The sequence below is a fragment of the Pteropus vampyrus genome, unplaced genomic scaffold, assembly GCF_000151845.1.
Source record: "Pteropus vampyrus isolate Shadow unplaced genomic scaffold, Pvam_2.0 Scaffold20, whole genome shotgun sequence".
Classification (NCBI taxonomy): Eukaryota; Metazoa; Chordata; class Mammalia; order Chiroptera; family Pteropodidae; genus Pteropus; species Pteropus vampyrus.
In genome coordinates this window covers 1,556,245-1,572,230 of record NW_011888801.1, presented here as the reverse complement: position 1 = coordinate 1,572,230, position 15,986 = coordinate 1,556,245, and the positions used below count along the sequence as shown (strand labels likewise).

The following is a 15,986-nucleotide window of genomic DNA, read 5'->3' as shown; positions in this document are numbered from 1 at the left end:
CCGGGCTCAGCCCCGTCTCCTCCTCTTGCTCCCTCGGCCGGGCGGCGGTGACTGTGCACCGACGTCGGCGCGGGCTGCACCGCCGCGTCCGCCCGCCAGCATGGCCACCACCGCCACCTGCACCCGCTTCACCGACGACTACCAGCTTTTCGAGGAGCTTGGCAAGTACGGTCGCCCGCCTCCCACCGCGACCCCCACCCTGCCCCCAACGCCCGGGCGCTATGCGGCTCCTCGCCCCGCCCCCCGGCCCTGCACCGGTCGCTGCGGCGCCCCCTTGGCCCGCCCCACCCCCAGCCTTTCCCGCCCGCTTCCTCCGGGCCCCCTCATCCCCAGCTCCCTGCCCTGCAGCAGCCCCTTCTTCGCCCTGCAGTGGCTGCCTGGGCTGCTGCACCCCGCGCTACCGTGGGGACTGCAGCCCCCGGACCGCTCCTGGGCGCCTCCAGCCCCGCCCCTCGCGCACCCTTCAGGCGCCCCTCATCTTGACCCTACCAGCTGGCGGCCCCTTCCCCACTCTGCTCAGGAGCTCACTCAGCACCCCGTTCCATGTCCCACGCGCCTAGCACTCCGGACCCTCCCCGGCCCTGCAGCTCCTACCCTGCTGCGGTGCCCGGGTGTGGGGGGATGTTTGGTGCCCGGCCCCGCCCCCCGCTAGTGCCGCCTCTAGGATCCCATCCCTGCTGCCGGGCTTTGCTGCAGCACCCCCAGTCCCCTCCCCCCATCCCTGCAGTGGTCCCGGGAGCCGCGCGCCGCAGCCGCAGCATCCCCCTCCCCTCCGCACTGAGCTGGCCGCTGCAGCAACCCCGGCCCCCCCCCCGCCCCCCTAGATGTTTCCAGAGCTGGAGAGTGCGAACTCCAGTTTTGGGGTGAGGGGGAACGTAGAGGAAAATAGCATAGAGAAGAAGAGCTATTGATTTCTGAGACCCACAACTGGATCCTCTCTTTCCCTGCTGTCAGTTGAACCGGGATGCAGTGGGATGAAGTGGGCTGAAACCGCTTCTGGATGATTTGAGCCTCACTTTCTTCACCTTCCCCCATGGTTGAAGAAGATTTCTCTCCCTCGGAGGATTATACCCTCTTCCTAATCTCTTCTTCCCCTGCTTTCACCTGTTCCTTCTGAGAGAGGGGCAGGGTCTCTGTTCTCTTCTGGTTCTGTTGGCTGGGACTGCAGGTCTGTTTGTGTGGTGCAGCAGGTGTGTGTTTTAAGCATCGCCCACCAGCTCCTGATGTACAGCCAGAGGTTGGGCTGTTGCTTTGCACAGCGACTAGATGTGGGGGTGGGAGTGGGGCAGTCCTCCACCCACATCTGTTCAGTGTCATGAAGTGGCCACATCCTTCTGCTCAGTGTTGGATGGTGATGGTCAGTGTGCTAGTGTGTGTGTGTGTGTGTGTGTGTGTGTGTGTGTGTGTGTGTGTGTGTGATTTTTGACTAAAGGTTGATGGGAGGGAGTAAGTCTGTCTTCAGACCTGAAGCATCTGTGTCACTCCACTCTGCTCGGTGTCCCAGTTCTTTCCCCCTTCTCCCTCCAGGGGTGCTTTCTCTGTGGTCCGCAGGTGTGTGAAGAAAACCTCCACTCAGGAGTATGCAGCAAAAATCATCAATACCAAGAAGTTGTCTGCGCGGGGTGAGTGTTACCTAGCTTGGCCTCTTCCTGGGATGCCTCCAGAGCTATGGCTTCTGAAGATGCTCCAGAAGTTGGGAGTTGTGCATTTTGTTTTAACATTTGAAGAAGAGTTAGGATTTTAGGGTGGATGGACTTTGAAGGCAGACAAGAAGTTGCATGGGGAACCATAAGTGCTCAGATAGAAAAGAGTAAAGAAGATGTAGATGTAGGTAGCTGCAGGGAGGAGAGGTCCTTGAAGGCTAAAGGGAGTTTGGGTTTTAGGGAAGGGGAGGGTATGGGGAGCGGTGAGTGGCATGGAATGGAGAGCTCTTAATTTAGGGCATTTGTAGTCCCTCTTTGGGGCAGTGGTAGCCACTCTAGGCCTGTCCTATTCCCTGTGCCCCAGTAGTGACTTAGGATGGAAATGCAGTAAGTGAACAGCTCTGACAAATCCAGCCTCCCCCCTGCCCACCAGGCGGCAGAACAGACTCCCAAGGGAAGGGAATCTGTAAACATCAGGGGAGGCTGCTAGTGGTGAGGGCTTCTGGGAACAAATCCTGCCAGATGAACTTGATTGCTTTTTTGATCAAATTACAAAGTTGGTGGTGCAGCAGCAGCAAATGCAGTCTGTCCTGGATAGAGAGTGATGCCTCATGGTTTGGAATTCTCAATGGCCTGGTCTGGGTGGGAGCAGCATTGCCTCAGGGTCTGAGGATTATGAAGGGCCAGGCCTTGGAGCCTGACTTGTGAGATCCTCCTGAGTACCTGAGGCCAGGAAGGTCAGGCCCTGTCTTTCACTCCGTGAACCTACACTCCCTGAACCTTGTGTTGGGTGCTTGCCAAACTCAACTCATCTGATAGGTATAGACATAGCAATGTGTGAAGTGCTCCCTGAACAGGTCTGGTGAGTACAGAGGTATGTGGTTGGGTCGGGTCATCCAGGGCTGCAGGGTGCAGCAGGGGGACAAATTTTATGAGATTCAGAGAAAGGAATTAGGGCTGGGCAATAGGATGTTGTGAATACATTAAGAGCCAGGGCAGATGCCCTGGGGAAGACATGGGCTATGGCTAGTAATGACCCCAGGCATCTCTGGGATAAGAGATGTAATGTATGTCCCCAAGCATTGGAGAAGCTATAAAATTCCACTGAGATTGAAGGTGGGCTTCTGTTATGTTGACAATTGTTCTGAGACCTGTTTAGCAGGGTGTCTGCCTCCTGGCTGGGAGGGCCTCTCTATCCCCACAAGCAGAGCTTGTCTTGCTTTCTCCCTGCAGTTCCCGTCTCTTGCTGTTCCTCTACGTTGGCTATAAAGTTGACTTATTTGTTTGTTTTCATTCTCTCTGGGTATCTTGAGTTGGAGGTGATGGTTGCCATAGAGATATGTGGGCACTCAGATGTACTTCTCCTCCGAGTTGGGGGAGAGAGGTAACGTGGTGGGCTAGGCTCTTTGGCAGACATCCTCTGGCCAAGGATGCAGGGTGCTGGCGGGGATGACAGTCTGACAGTGCTTGCCTCCCCATGCCTACACAGCATAGCCCTGGTGCATCAGAGATGGGGCTGGTGTCCCCAGTTAATCATGCAATGCTTTGCTTTCTTCATCTCACAAGTGTCCTCTCACCCAAGGGTGAGAGAGGGAAAACAACTGGGAGCCGAACTCTGGAATATGGGGATAGCTGGTGTGACTTTGTGGAGCTACCTGTCTTGGGCTGTCATTTTCTACTCCTCTATCCATCTGAACTTCCTTGACCTGTGTGATCATGTCCCTTTCCCGTCTTCACTTCCTCTCAACCTTGTCTTGTCTTTCCCAACTGATACCATTCTTTCCCTGCCCAAACTGGGTGAGGTTTGATTTCTCTTTGTTTTTTTTTTTTTCCTCAAGTAGAAAATTCACTGTAAGATCATATGCTTCAGACAACAACTTCCCCTCTTTTGAGATGGTTATGCCAAGACTGGGGCTCTGTTGCGTGTGGCTTGCGTGCCAGGTTAACTTTGAGACAGAGGGCCTGGTCCTGGCTGATAGGCGCAGATGCCTACAAGAAGGGTCAGGAATATGTAAGTGCCAATACTGTTTGGAGGTGGGAGAGTGGGAGGGTGTTGTCTTGGAGATGAAGGGAGCAAGACAGTGGCTGTGTTATAGGTGTGGGCGTGGGAGATGTGAGCTCCTGGAGAGAGCTGGACCAAGAGGCCCACTAGGCTGGTGCCCATAGGGTTAGGGAGTGAAGGCCGTGACTTCCTGCAGCCTCTCAGTTTACACTGTATATTTTATAAAGGTGCAGCAGCTGGGGCTGGGTTTCACTCATTGCTGTCTGTCTGTCTAAGGCTCCGCAGGTGTTGGATTTCTGTGTCTGAGAATGTGATGGGCCCACCAGGGTCATCCATAAGGGTCCGAAGGGGCCTGCTGTTTGCTGAGTCTCTCTGCCTTTTTTTTTTTTCCTTTGTGATTCTCTGTGCTGCAAACTGAAAGGAAAGAAAGAGGGTTTCGAGCTGCTTCTCCTTGGCATCCATGGTGAGGTGGCCTAGGAGGCAGGGGGAGAGATCACCTGGTCTTCTGGGGGATGGGATCTGGATGGAATTCTTCTTTTGCTCTATTGTTTCTGTCATTATGGACTCAGGCCCACATTGGTGGCTGGGTTGCAAGGTAGGAAGTTCACGTGGCTGTGCACTGAGCACTCTCTTTGTCTGCAGGTCTATCTACACATAGTCACTGAAAGTCACATTATATCGTTTCACTTACTTCAGAACAGCAATAGGTGTGGAGTTGGGGCTCTTAAGGGAGCCCATGGTTCCAAGCTTAGCTCTCCGCTAGGCTGAAGGAGGCATTTAAAATAGGCTTGGATGCAGGAGCTGGTGGGCCAGGTGATGGCAATGATAAGTCGTTATTTTAAGATTTGAGAGCACCCCCACCCAAGGAGCCTGAGCCCTTATGTCTTTTTTTTATTTTTAAATCTTCATATTCCCTTCTTATCTTTATTCATATGCATATAGATTTTCACCTCATGGAGCATAACATTTTATATCCTGCTCTCTTGCTTACATCCAAAGCATTTTCCCATATTGCTACAGTTAAAGAGTAAATGGTCCTTCTACATAGTTTAGGATTTATTCTTGGAACAGTTAGCATCATAAGAAACCTCTGTATTTGTACCATTTATCTGGATTCCAGTTTGCTTTTGCTATGACAGATACTTGTCCTTACTAAGAGATGCTACCAGAAACAATATCATGAAATCTGTTACAGTACTCGCTATATTTATTTAATCTGTATACCCCATGCGAAGAAATTTTTATTGAAGCTAAATGTGAGTAAAAGCTTTCCTCTTCGTGAGGACCTGGGAGGTGAGGGTAGGAACCATACCTGTTTCCTTACTTTTGTGTTGGCAGGGCCTTGCCAAGTGCCTGATACGTACTGAGCATACACATGTCGAATGAATAGATTAAGAAGACTACGTAACCCATCATGGTTGTCTTTTGGCTTTGACTCTCAGAAACCCCGAGAATCAAGTTGCTGGAACCCTTATACCCTGGTGCTGGTCTGGGTTCCTTTTCTGCTCCGTGGAGCCAGGCTGTAGGCCTGACATGGCTGTTGGAGAGGATAGATGAGGTTAAAGTTGTGTGCTTGGGGCATAATGCAGGTGGGAAATGTAGGAAGGCAGTATAGCTATGGTTTTCTCTCATTATTGGCCACCTAGGGCAACTTTGGGACTTTCTGAAGAAGCGATTTTCAATTTTAGTATGCATAAGGATCACCTTGAATACTCATTAAAAATGCAGATCCCTGGGCTCTATCCACAGAGATTTGGCTCCTGGAAGACTAGGGTGGGATTTCAGAATCTACCTGTTTAACAGGTACCCTAGTGAATTTCATGCAAGCGGTCCTTGAGCCGTGCATTAAGAAATGCCATCTAAAATCAGCAATCGCAGCGACAGTTGCTCTTGCCATGCTCTCTGAGATTTACCAGACACACCTTAACCCAGCCTTCTCCAGGTGGCATCTCTGCCGATATGTGGCCATCTGTGCACATGGACTGTTCTGTGATTTGGGGCCTCCTTCTGAGCTCCCAGATTGGGGTGTCAGTTCATGTTCAAGGCTGTGGCAAGCTGAGTGGCTGGGATTGTGGTATGTTGGCCACCAGAAGGGCAAAGGCTGTCCCTTTCTGGGTCCAGCTGGCCCTGGGGACTGAAATAGGATCCCTCTGGGTGGTGCCAGCTTAGAATCCCCACCCCCTTGGTGTTGGCCTGAGTAGCCCCCATGACATTTGTGTCCCCTGTGGTATCTCCAAGTGAGACTTTCCTGTTAAGGATCTGGGTGAAATGAGGGGAGAGTGAAGCAGCAATGAGGGACGGGGAGAAGAAAGAGAAATCAATGCAGCACCGGGACTCTGGGACTTGAGGAAGCATTTAAGGAGGTTGTATGAAAAACCATGATTTCCTCCTAAGGATAAAGCAGGCCAATTTTTGTTGACAGAGAAATGGGCATCCTGTATATAAGTAACTGAGCTTATCTGACTGTTTCCCCAAGTGAATGAGGAAGCAGCCTAGAGGTCCCTTCTCTGTGCCAAGGCTTATGCTGGGCCGGTTTCGTCATATAGTCATGCTGTGAGTTGTGTGACTTAGCTCGTACAACACCGGCCTGTCACCCAGCCCTCCCTCCCACCTTCCCAGAGTGACTTTGGGCACTGTCATCATGGGGTGGGGATGGAGGTCGAAAAGTGGCCCCATCCCCAGGTTTCTTTCAGCTGCTTGCTCTGGTCCCATGTCAGAAGCTGTGCTCCAAGCTTTGAGTCTGTGCTGAAACCCTAGAGGTGAGCGGCTGACCCCATTCTCTGCTGAGGCTTGAGACAGAGAAGGAGAGGAGTGGGTCTGAAGGGTTTCTGCCCCCATCTCTGTGCTTGCTGCTCTCTGGACAGCCTTGGCAGGCTGACAAGGGCCTGATCCCATGGGCTCCAAAAGGGTGGTGACAGGAAAAGATGGACACTTTGCACTTCTTGAGTGCCTCTTGGCAGAGGCCCTTTGTCATCTGCCCATGGCCAGACAGGTCTGCTGTAAGGCCAGTGGGGAAACCAAGGCACAAAAGGTTTGTTTGTTTTGAGCCATAGGTGTGCCAGTGAATCTTGCTAGTGTTCAGACCCCGGCATCCTCAATCAATGTGGTCTTCACTTACCCTTTCACTCCTTTATTTAAAACACAGATTCTGGGTATTTTGTTCCTGTGATGAATCCTGATATGTCACTCCCACACCTCGCCATCTAGGCCCAGAGCTCTAAGCCCAGTGGAGCAAATCCCTCTTTTCTGATGGATGAGGCCTCATTCTTGTCTGTACCCACTTCTGGGTACAGACTCTTTCAGTGGGGAGATTTCCAGCCTCTCCCCACAACACCATCTCTACTTCCTGGGCCCTAGCAGCCGCAGCAGCAGCAGCTTCCCATCTGCTCCCCTCTTTTCTCCTCCCTCTCTTTCCCCTCCCCCCCTTGCTGCTGCCCTGGGAGGAGCTATTTTTAGGGGCTGCTTCCTGGGATGTTTTACTTGGGGCTGGTTACCATGAAGGAAATGTCACCAAAACAGTGGGCAAAGGCTGCAGGCACCCAGAGCCTTGCCGGGGGCACGGAGAACTGAGTGGCTGACCCTGTTCTGGCCCTTAAGAGTGCCCAGAATGTTCAGAGGCAGAACCTTGCCTTCTTGGGGCTTGCTAGTGACCCCATGGGGATATTCTCCGTCCAAGTTGGTTTGAGAGACTTTTGCTATGGGGCACTTCTTGGCACTTCTCTTTTTTCCCTCTTTAGTTAAAGCTTCTCTTGTCTTAAGATCCAAAGGCCAGAGTGGGGCTCGGATATTTGTGTTTCTTAAAACTGCTGGAGTTTAGACTGAAGAGAAGGGGAGGATGCCAGATTAAAGGACAGAGTCTTGGGGTTCACATAGGCATGTATCAGGCCTTGTCCTACTAGCCCTCAGCTAGTCCCAGGGTGTGTGGGTGTGAAGGAAATCGAAGCCATGGCCCCTGCTCTTACACCGTAGATGGACTTTGCTCTTAATTGGAGACTCTTTGCACCTTTAGAGTGAGATTCAAAGAGGAAAGGATGTGGCATCACAGTGTCAGGGTGAGGTCAGTGGGATTGTGGCTTGTGATTCCTGCTGGTCACAGTGCCCAAGGCCAGGGGCTGTTTATAAGTAGCTGGAGAACCCGGATTATGACACCAAATCCCTACACTGCCCTTGTTTTGACTCCTCAGACTGATGCCTCGGGGCCAGACCGGAGTGGGGCACACAGGAGGGCAGTAAGAGGGGATGTCCCACATTGAGCATCTGAAATTGGTGAGGCTGTAGGAAGCTTCTCACGATGCGTGTTAGGGCCACAGGCACAGAACTTCAAAATACTCTTTGAAAAGTTAAGTGTGTCATTGAGATTGGAACTTGAGGAGGGTCCCCATAACCAGAGTTAGGGTTCTGTGTTCTTTCCCACTTAAAGAAGATTGTATGTTTAGGTGGCAGCAGAATCTTATTTGAAGCTAGTGTTGGCATTTGTGGTTTTAGAGAAATGTCACTAAATAAGGCACGTCCCTGCAGGGCTGTGGAGAATCAGTGGCTGATCCGCCCTGGCCTCTTGATTCTGGGGTCCGAGGGAAGAGGTGTTCTAGGGCTCTGTACTTCCTTTTTTGCTGCATGCTATTTCTTCTCTGTGTGCTTTCTCTCTTTTGCTTCCCTTGGTACATCTGGTCACTTCTTGCTGCCCTTCCTGTGAAGGATACCTGTCCTCATGGCACCCTGGACCAAGTCTTGAAGTGCTTGGGCAGAAGGTGGGAGAGGCAAGGCCTCCAGGGACTCTTTTGTATCAAGGCCTGGCTCTGTCCTTGGTGGGCTGCTGGGGAAGCCCGGAAGCGGGTCCCTGATAACAGCTATTTCTGCTTTCTGCTCCTGTTGCCACCTCTGCTCATGAGGGGCAAAACTTTGCAGAGGGCTGTGGTTGGAGCTGGCCTGAAGGCCGGCAGGGGTGGGTCTCTCCATGGCAGTAGCACACAGGCAGGCAGGAAGTGGCCCTGTGCAAAAGCGGGAAGTGACTGTTGTCAAACAGGAAGGGGGGGCTGGGCTGTGGGGGGGGGGCGGGGACAAACCCAGTGGAAAGGTGGGTGGGAAGAGGGTCAGCCTTGCTTGGCAGGTCTGAGCTGTTCCCTAGGAACAGTGAGCTCAGTGGTGACTGGAAGGAGGTGTGTCTCGGAGTGAAGGTCGCCTTTTTGACAAGAGCACTGACTCGTGTGTTATCACTTTGGGTTGTTGAGTCAGGGCCTAGACCTTCCACTGTGGACCAAACCAGTTCAGTGGTGTCACCGCTTTTGGGGTTGGGGATTCTATGTTTAGCTGGGACATCTCTTGCAGTTGGGAAGGATGCTGTATAAACCATACTTGTTCCTGAATCCCACTGCTGCTGTGGTAGAGCCCTCTACTTTTTCCCAAACATGGACCAGCCCTAGAGGGGACTACAGGACAGGAATTGTATGGAAAAGGGTCAGGAGACAGCAGCTGGAGAGGCTGGGATGCTGGCCGGCTGTGTGTGGTGGAAGGAGAGGCAGGGAGAGTGTGGTAGGCAGAAACCACATGGCTCATTGAGCAGAGCTGAATGGCAGGGTGCCTCAGCCAGCAAAGCTGAGGTCGAGGAAAAGGAGGGATCCCGCAGGCAATGGAACTTCCTGGGCTGTTCTCTCTCTGAGGAGCCCCTGTTGCTAACCTTCACCTGCAGGCTGTAGACACGAGGGATGGAAGAATACCCCTCCACTCCCAAGAAGGCTGATGGAGCCAGGTTGGAGGGCTCAGTTGGTGTGTTGTAGACCCTGTGACTGCCCAGGCTCAGGGAGAGTGGGTTCGACTCTGGTCATAGCTATGGCCACAAAGCCCAGCCTGGGGAGTTTTGTCTATCTTATCCCTGGATCCTTGGAAAGGAGGCTCCCCCTGTATGCCAGGCACCATGCTAAGCACTTACCTGCATTTACCCAATTACCTCATTTAATTCACAGATATTGCTGCCTTCATTTTAGCAGAGAAGACACCTTTCCCAAGATAATGTGCCTGGCTCACCCTCTCGCCTTCTGCGGGTCCTAATCAAATGTCACCTCCTTGCTGAGGCTTTCCCTGACCACCCTATTTAAATATACACTCTCCCCCTTCCTTGATTTATTTTTCTAAATTGCATATGAAGGCAGGTATTTTTTTGTCTGTTTTGTTCACTGCCGTATTCCCAGCATCTAGAATAGTGCATGTCACATAGTAGGTCTCATTAAATATTTTTCGAATGAATGGATGAGGCTCAGATGGGTTTAATAACTCACCTGAAGTGGCAGCACCGGGACTCAGTCGTGGCGGTTTGACTCTAAAACTGATGTGTCAACGGTGGAGCTCCATGGCTGAGGATCAGAGCAAGCACCAAGCCACAGCCCGAGGTTCAGAAAAGACACAGACCTCACCCACAATGTGGGGCCCGGCTCCTCAGATTTAGGGTCAAACTAAGTGACTAACATGGACCTTTGGACCTTGGGCGGCTCCTTCGAGGAGCTGGGAGTGTGAATCTGTGTCTCTCCTCTTCCCACTCTGAGTCATTGGTAAAGCCAGAGCACCCTTATTTTTAGTGCTGTTGCTGTTGTGGGACTGTAACCATTAGCCAGTAAGAGACTTAAGGGAGGAGATAAACATTAATCTTCTCGGCCTTCCCCTCAGCTGCCACCTCCACATAGCAAGACGCTGTTCTGCATCTGCCCAGGCAGCCAAGCCTGAGAGTTGTGGGTTGGAGGTGGTGAGGTGAATGGTCAGAGAGAGGGCCGATGGGTCTGTAGCTTTGGAGCTGGCTAACTTGGTACTTCCAATCCCCGGTCTGGGGGCAGGAGGAAGGTGAGTTGGCTCTGACATCTTCCCAGCCAGATCTGGAAGAAGTGAAGCCCCCTGCACCAGGCAGGACTACTGCTGCTTTCTCAACTAACTCCCCTTCTGAAGAGTCTCAGGACCAAGGGATCCCAGGCAATGTGGGAGTGCAGGGTTACCTGGGGTTCTCCTGACTGCATCTTAGCCAGTGGTCATCTTGAACTTGAGTATGAGAAGGAAGGCCTGACCCAGATCTTTGGGCAGCTGGGATGGATTAGCTGGGCAGCAGGAACTAATCTCTGCCTGTCCGTACCTCCTTCTTCTACAGAGCAGAGCTGTCGCTAGAGGGAAGGTTTAGCACAAAGCTGGGGGTGGTTGGTAAAACAATAAATATGAATTCCTTCTAGTTTGTAAGCCCTACCTTATCTCAGACTGCATTATCTCAGATAGGCCGGGGTTTGTATCCCAGTTCTGTCCCTTTCCTGTGTAGGACCTTAGGCAAATTATTTAATTTCTCTGGGTCTCAGTTTCATCATCTGTGACATGGGGGCACTGGAGGCAGGAATTGCTTGGCACGTGTGGATGTGAAGGCATCTGCCTGGGCTAGAGATGTTGAAGTGAACTGGACTATGCCCCACAAAGCCTGGAGTCTTTACTTGATGCTTTCACTTTTCTTTATCCTGTCGTCATATAGCGATGGAGAAAGAGGACTCTAGGCTCAGACTGCCTGCATCTGCCATCTGTGTGACCTTGGGCAGTTACTTTAACTGTTTAAGCCTCAGTTTTCTCATTTGTAATGTAATGGAGCTAATCGGATCCCCTACCTCACAGGGTTTCTGTGAGAATGAAATAAGATAATGCATACCTTATCTTATTTCATGCATGGTCTGAGTCTAGAGTCCATGTAGCAAATGCTTAGTAAATAATAGTTATTACTACTATTGCTAAAGTTATTGATAAACCCTTATTAAGCCTCTGTTATGGAAGGAACTCTAAGAAACACCCTTTGAAAGGTCCCACCCTTTGAAGAGCTTGTGACTGAAAGATAACTGATATATGAAGTGAGAATTATGAGAGGTGCAGCGAGAGATGGAGAGGTGGTCATAGAGGAGAAAAAGCATGTCTGCCCAGAGGATGGGGAAAATTTTGTGAAGGGTTAGTTTTGGCAGGGTTCCAGCAAGTAGAGCTAGGGAAATGGAGTGGGGAGGCCACCTGGCTTTGAGTTGCAGCATCCTCTCTACTTCCTGGAGCTCTGCCTTCTTGTGGAAGGAATTGACCAATGCAGCTCGCTTGGATCTATGGACTCTTGGATTCTGGTTGTTTCACCAAGTAGAGTAACCAGAGCCCGAGTGCCACAGCAGTGGGTGGCCAAGAGGATCCTGGGGAAAAGTAAGATTTCTGTCAAACGGGCATCATAATAATACCAACCTCATTAAAGTCGTTATAAAGATAAATTAAAAGATATATCTGCCTGGTGTAGAAGTAAACTCGATAAATGTTAGCTGTTATTATTTTTTCAAATCGTCTTCATCTTCATTATCAGCATCATTATGTTTCAGGCTTCCTATGAAGACTGAAGTGGGGAATATATACAAAACTCCTAGCACAGTGCGTGGTCATATAGTAGGTGCTCAATAAAACTTAACTATTAGCATTTCCAAGAAAGAGATTCTGGACACCCTGGCCCAATGAAACCCCTGCTATAGTAGAAACAGCACCAGAGTTTGGCTGAAGCCCTGGCTTCACATCATGGCTCTGCCACTCACTAGCTAGAGGTGTTTTCCTAAGGCATTTCCTCACCTGGAAAAGGTGGTCATAATACATGTCTCCAGACTGCTGCGTTAATTCAGCAAGTTATAAAAAGTGTATAGCTGTTGCCTAAGAATTGAAGGAGTATGAATAGCCAGGTGGCCACAAGTTGAACAGATGATTGATAGATTTTGGTTTCTCTCCTCTGCTTTTAGATCACCAGAAGCTAGAACGTGAGGCCCGGATATGCCGACTTTTGAAACATCCAAACATTGGTAAGTGCATTCGTATAGAGCATTTCTTGGATGTTTTGTAGCAGCGGGGGAGAACAGAGATTCACTGCTTTTATGTATGGAACTACTTCTGTCCTTGGGCCTTTGCCTGGTGTCCTTTCTTGCCCAAGCGGAAAAACAGCTGTGTCTTGTTCAGAATACTGGGGCATTCTGGTTTAGAGACCTGGCTGTCTCCATCCCCACGGTGCTATCTCCGGGCTGGGATGTGAAGTATTGGAATAGGTTTCAGACTCTCTTTCTTCCCCCCGCCTTCTGTCTTTGGGCCGAGGTCCAAGGTCCTCAGCATGTGAGGCTCTGGGCTAGGAGCCTGCAAGCGTCCTTCACCAGGGGTCCCCCATGGCCGTCATGAAAGGGTCCGGATTTTGTTTCTGGACTTGAAAGAGTTTTGTTCCTGTTGCAGTGTCGTGCACACTCTGGGGGTTTCCATGGTGTTCCTGTTTGTATTCCCCAGAGCTAGGAAAGCAAGCTGCCCACCCTCCTGGCTTCTCTGGAGAAGGGATGGCAGGAGCCAGTCAGATGGGAAGGAGAAAAAATGAAGAGGATTTCTCCCTGCTCCCACCCTGGCTTAGGGGACAAGAGCACATTGTTGGTTGTTCTAAAGCCTGAGGAGGTTTGCCTGCCACAACCCACTCCAGCTCAGCTTTACATTGTTCAGCTGAAATAGTCTTTGCCAAAAGCGTTGGCCCTGATTTGGTGCTTCTCGCAGAGAGGACAGAAACTGGGCTGGCTGCAGTGTCTGAGCAGAAACCCCAGTCTCGACTTGAGGCAGAGCAGGGAGCATCTCCTAGGTTCTCCCTGAAAGCCCTGAGTCATCACAAAGAACAACACATGTTCTGTGCTCCTCAGGCATGGCCTAAATATTGGGGCTCCCACAGTGCCCCGGAGGCCACCCCCTGCTCTACCGTGTTGGCAGCCAGGGCTGTGAGGTGACTTGCCGAAGCTTGATGCTTCCTCCAGAGCTATTCAGCCTCTGGCTTCCCAGATCTTGGGCTAGAATGCTCAACGTGAGCTGTTATGTGGGAGAGCCGAGGCCACACTCCAGCCCAAGGGGAGAGGAGCAGCTCTGAGGTAACCAGAACTCCAACCGTGCAGGGCTTTATAGATCACAATCAGCAGCTTGTGTTACACCCGAAGCAGATTGGCATAACCAGAGCTCAGCTCTGTCTGGTGCATTACGTGCCACGGAGCCAACTCCTCTCAGCCAGCGGGTCCCAGGCCTGGAACTACTGGACTTCTCTGTGATCTCTGAAGTTAGACCCACACCTGAAAACAGCACGGCGGGGACCAATGTGTTGCCTTTCGTAGGAGAGAGATGATGGAGCGGAACACCTAGAACAGCAGTCACGGATTCAGGCCTGTTTCGTTTGGCCGGCTCAGTGGTCTAAAAATATTTTTTTATTTGCCAGTCAGTATTTAAAAACAAGATTTCACATTTTTGAAAAAAATTTCATTTCCCAGTCTTTTGAATCAGAAAGCTTGGCTCTGCCGAGCCCACATTCATACATGGCCGTAGTCAGCTGGAGCTGGGCAGTGGCTGCCCTCTTAGCCCACTGGCCTCTGTCCTTGCCACTCCCTGTTATCTCATGTTTGCATGGCCTCTGTGGTGCCTGTAGGCTTTGTGAGCTAGTGACCTCTGACCTAGAAGTTTCTAGAATAGGAAGGAAAAGCATGTGGGTAACTAAAGCAAGCCATCCACAAGTGCAGAAGTATTTTGATGTTCCAGTTTTGGGTCTCAGGGTCTGAGGACAGCAACTTCCTTTCCTCGTGCTCCTTGTGACCACCTTGTAGAACAGTGATGAATTATTTTCATGGAGGAAGGAGAATAATGGGTGGGACGGATGAGGCAGGAGGCAGAACCAGGTCTGCCTCACCTGCAACACGGGCATGGTTGACCACAGAAGGGTTGTGGTGGGGTGAAGACAACTGAGAAACAATCAAGAAGGACAGAAATGGGATTCTAGCCGGAAAAAGTCTTAGTGTCCTTTTTAATGTATTTCTAGAAATTAAATGTGTACTTTTTGACCTTTTAGACTTTACTTGGTTTGGTAGCCCTTTCTTTTTACCACCTGTCCTCAACTCAGAATTAAGACAGATGGAGGGACCATCTACACCAGCCATCTGCTCTTTTAGGGAGACAGCAAGACCCAGGAGATGCCAAGCAAGGCACACTTACTCTGTCAACATCTGATTGCCTAGAACTATTCTTCCATTTCATGACTACTCCCTGATCCTGAGAGATGTTGGTCTGAAGCCCTCTTCTGGGATCAAGGGCAAGGAGAGGGAAGGGTGAGTCAGGACTGTGTCCTGGGAGAGCTGGCTAGTCAGGCTGTCTGGCTTCCAGTGGGAACCAGGGCTCCTGGAGATGTGGCAGAGCTAAAGGTCCAGGAGGCGGGGGTTGCCATGGATCCTAACCCGGCTTATGGCAGGAGAGGAGGCAGTTTTGTCCCCCTAATTCACTATTCCTCTCATCTCTCCGCTGCTCCATCCTTTAGAGCTGTGGCCCTTTTAGCTCCAGCTTCTTTAACTTCATCCCGCAGGGATACAAGTAGACCAGCCGAGAGGGGCACAGAGATGAAGAAGCTGAGAGAAAGAGCTTACGGTCAACCTCTGGTTGCTGTCAGACTCTGAGGCACTTGAATTCATAAGGGTATTTAGTGCAAGGAGCCAGGCGTCCCTAGGTTTTTTCCCTAGTAGATAATTTGTTCCAGGAGTTAAAAGGCTGTTAGAAGAGTGAACTCTAAGGTAAACTATGGACTCTGGGTGATAACAATGTGTCAGCGTAGGTTCGTCGATTGTAACAAATATGCCACTCTGGTGGGGGTTGTAGAGAGTAGTTGTGCATGTTTGGGGGTGGGATATGTGGGAGCTCTCTGTGCTTTCTGCTCAGTTTTGCTGTGAACCCAAATTGCTCTAAAAAATAAAGTCTGTTAATTTAAAAAAAAAAAAAAGGCCTTTTGGTTATGAGGTGTACTATAAAACCTTAAACAGCTCTGGGAGAGTGTCCCGAGGTGCGGAGTTGAGAGGAGACAGCAGGAGTGCTAATCATCTAAAGTTTGAACGGAGTGTGTTCCACCTATGATCTGCTTGCTCCCTGCTCTTAATTCCTCTGATGAATAGACTCTGTCTTCCTGCGTGCTGAGCTGCCCCAGCAGTTTCAATCACAGTCTAGCCTTGTGGTTTAGAACAGCACTTCTCAAACTTTTATGTGCTCATGGATCACCTAGGGATTGTGTTAAAATTCAGATTCTGATTCAGTAAGTCTGGGGTGGACCTGAGCTTCCTCATGTCTCCAGGTGATGGTCACGCTTTTGGTCCATGGACCATACGTGAAGAAGCAATAGTCTGTGGCTTTGGCGTCAAGTCTTCTAGGCTTCAGTCTGGGCTTTGCTGGGTTAGTGGCCGTGACCTCTGGCACATTATTTCTCCAGCCTGTGCCTTTTTGTGGAGTTCTGAGAGGGTTCAGCAAGCAGAGGGGGCCTAGGAAATAAATGGAGATGATAA

The 15,986-nt window shown here is 50.7% G+C and overlaps 1 protein-coding gene across 13 annotated transcripts in view; it reads left to right on the top strand.

Annotated features, from left to right (window-relative positions):
* The first annotated feature begins 6 nt into the window (after positions 1-6).
* The window catches only part of CAMK2G (calcium/calmodulin dependent protein kinase II gamma), a 55,248-nt gene continuing 39,268 nt past the window's right edge, over positions 7-15,986 (top strand). For 11 of the 13 annotated variants that reach the window (XM_011355280.2, XM_023527923.1, XM_011355279.2 and 8 more), the window contains exons 1-3: positions 7-165; positions 1,528-1,622; positions 12,408-12,467. In XM_011355280.2, coding sequence (XP_011353582.1) covers positions 101-165; positions 1,528-1,622; positions 12,408-12,467 — 220 coding nt within the window. In that variant the 5' untranslated portion in view covers positions 7-100. The remainder of the gene's footprint in view (positions 166-1,527; positions 1,623-12,407; positions 12,468-15,986) is intronic. The other 2 variants (XM_011355281.2, XM_023527917.1) reach the window with 1 other exon arrangement.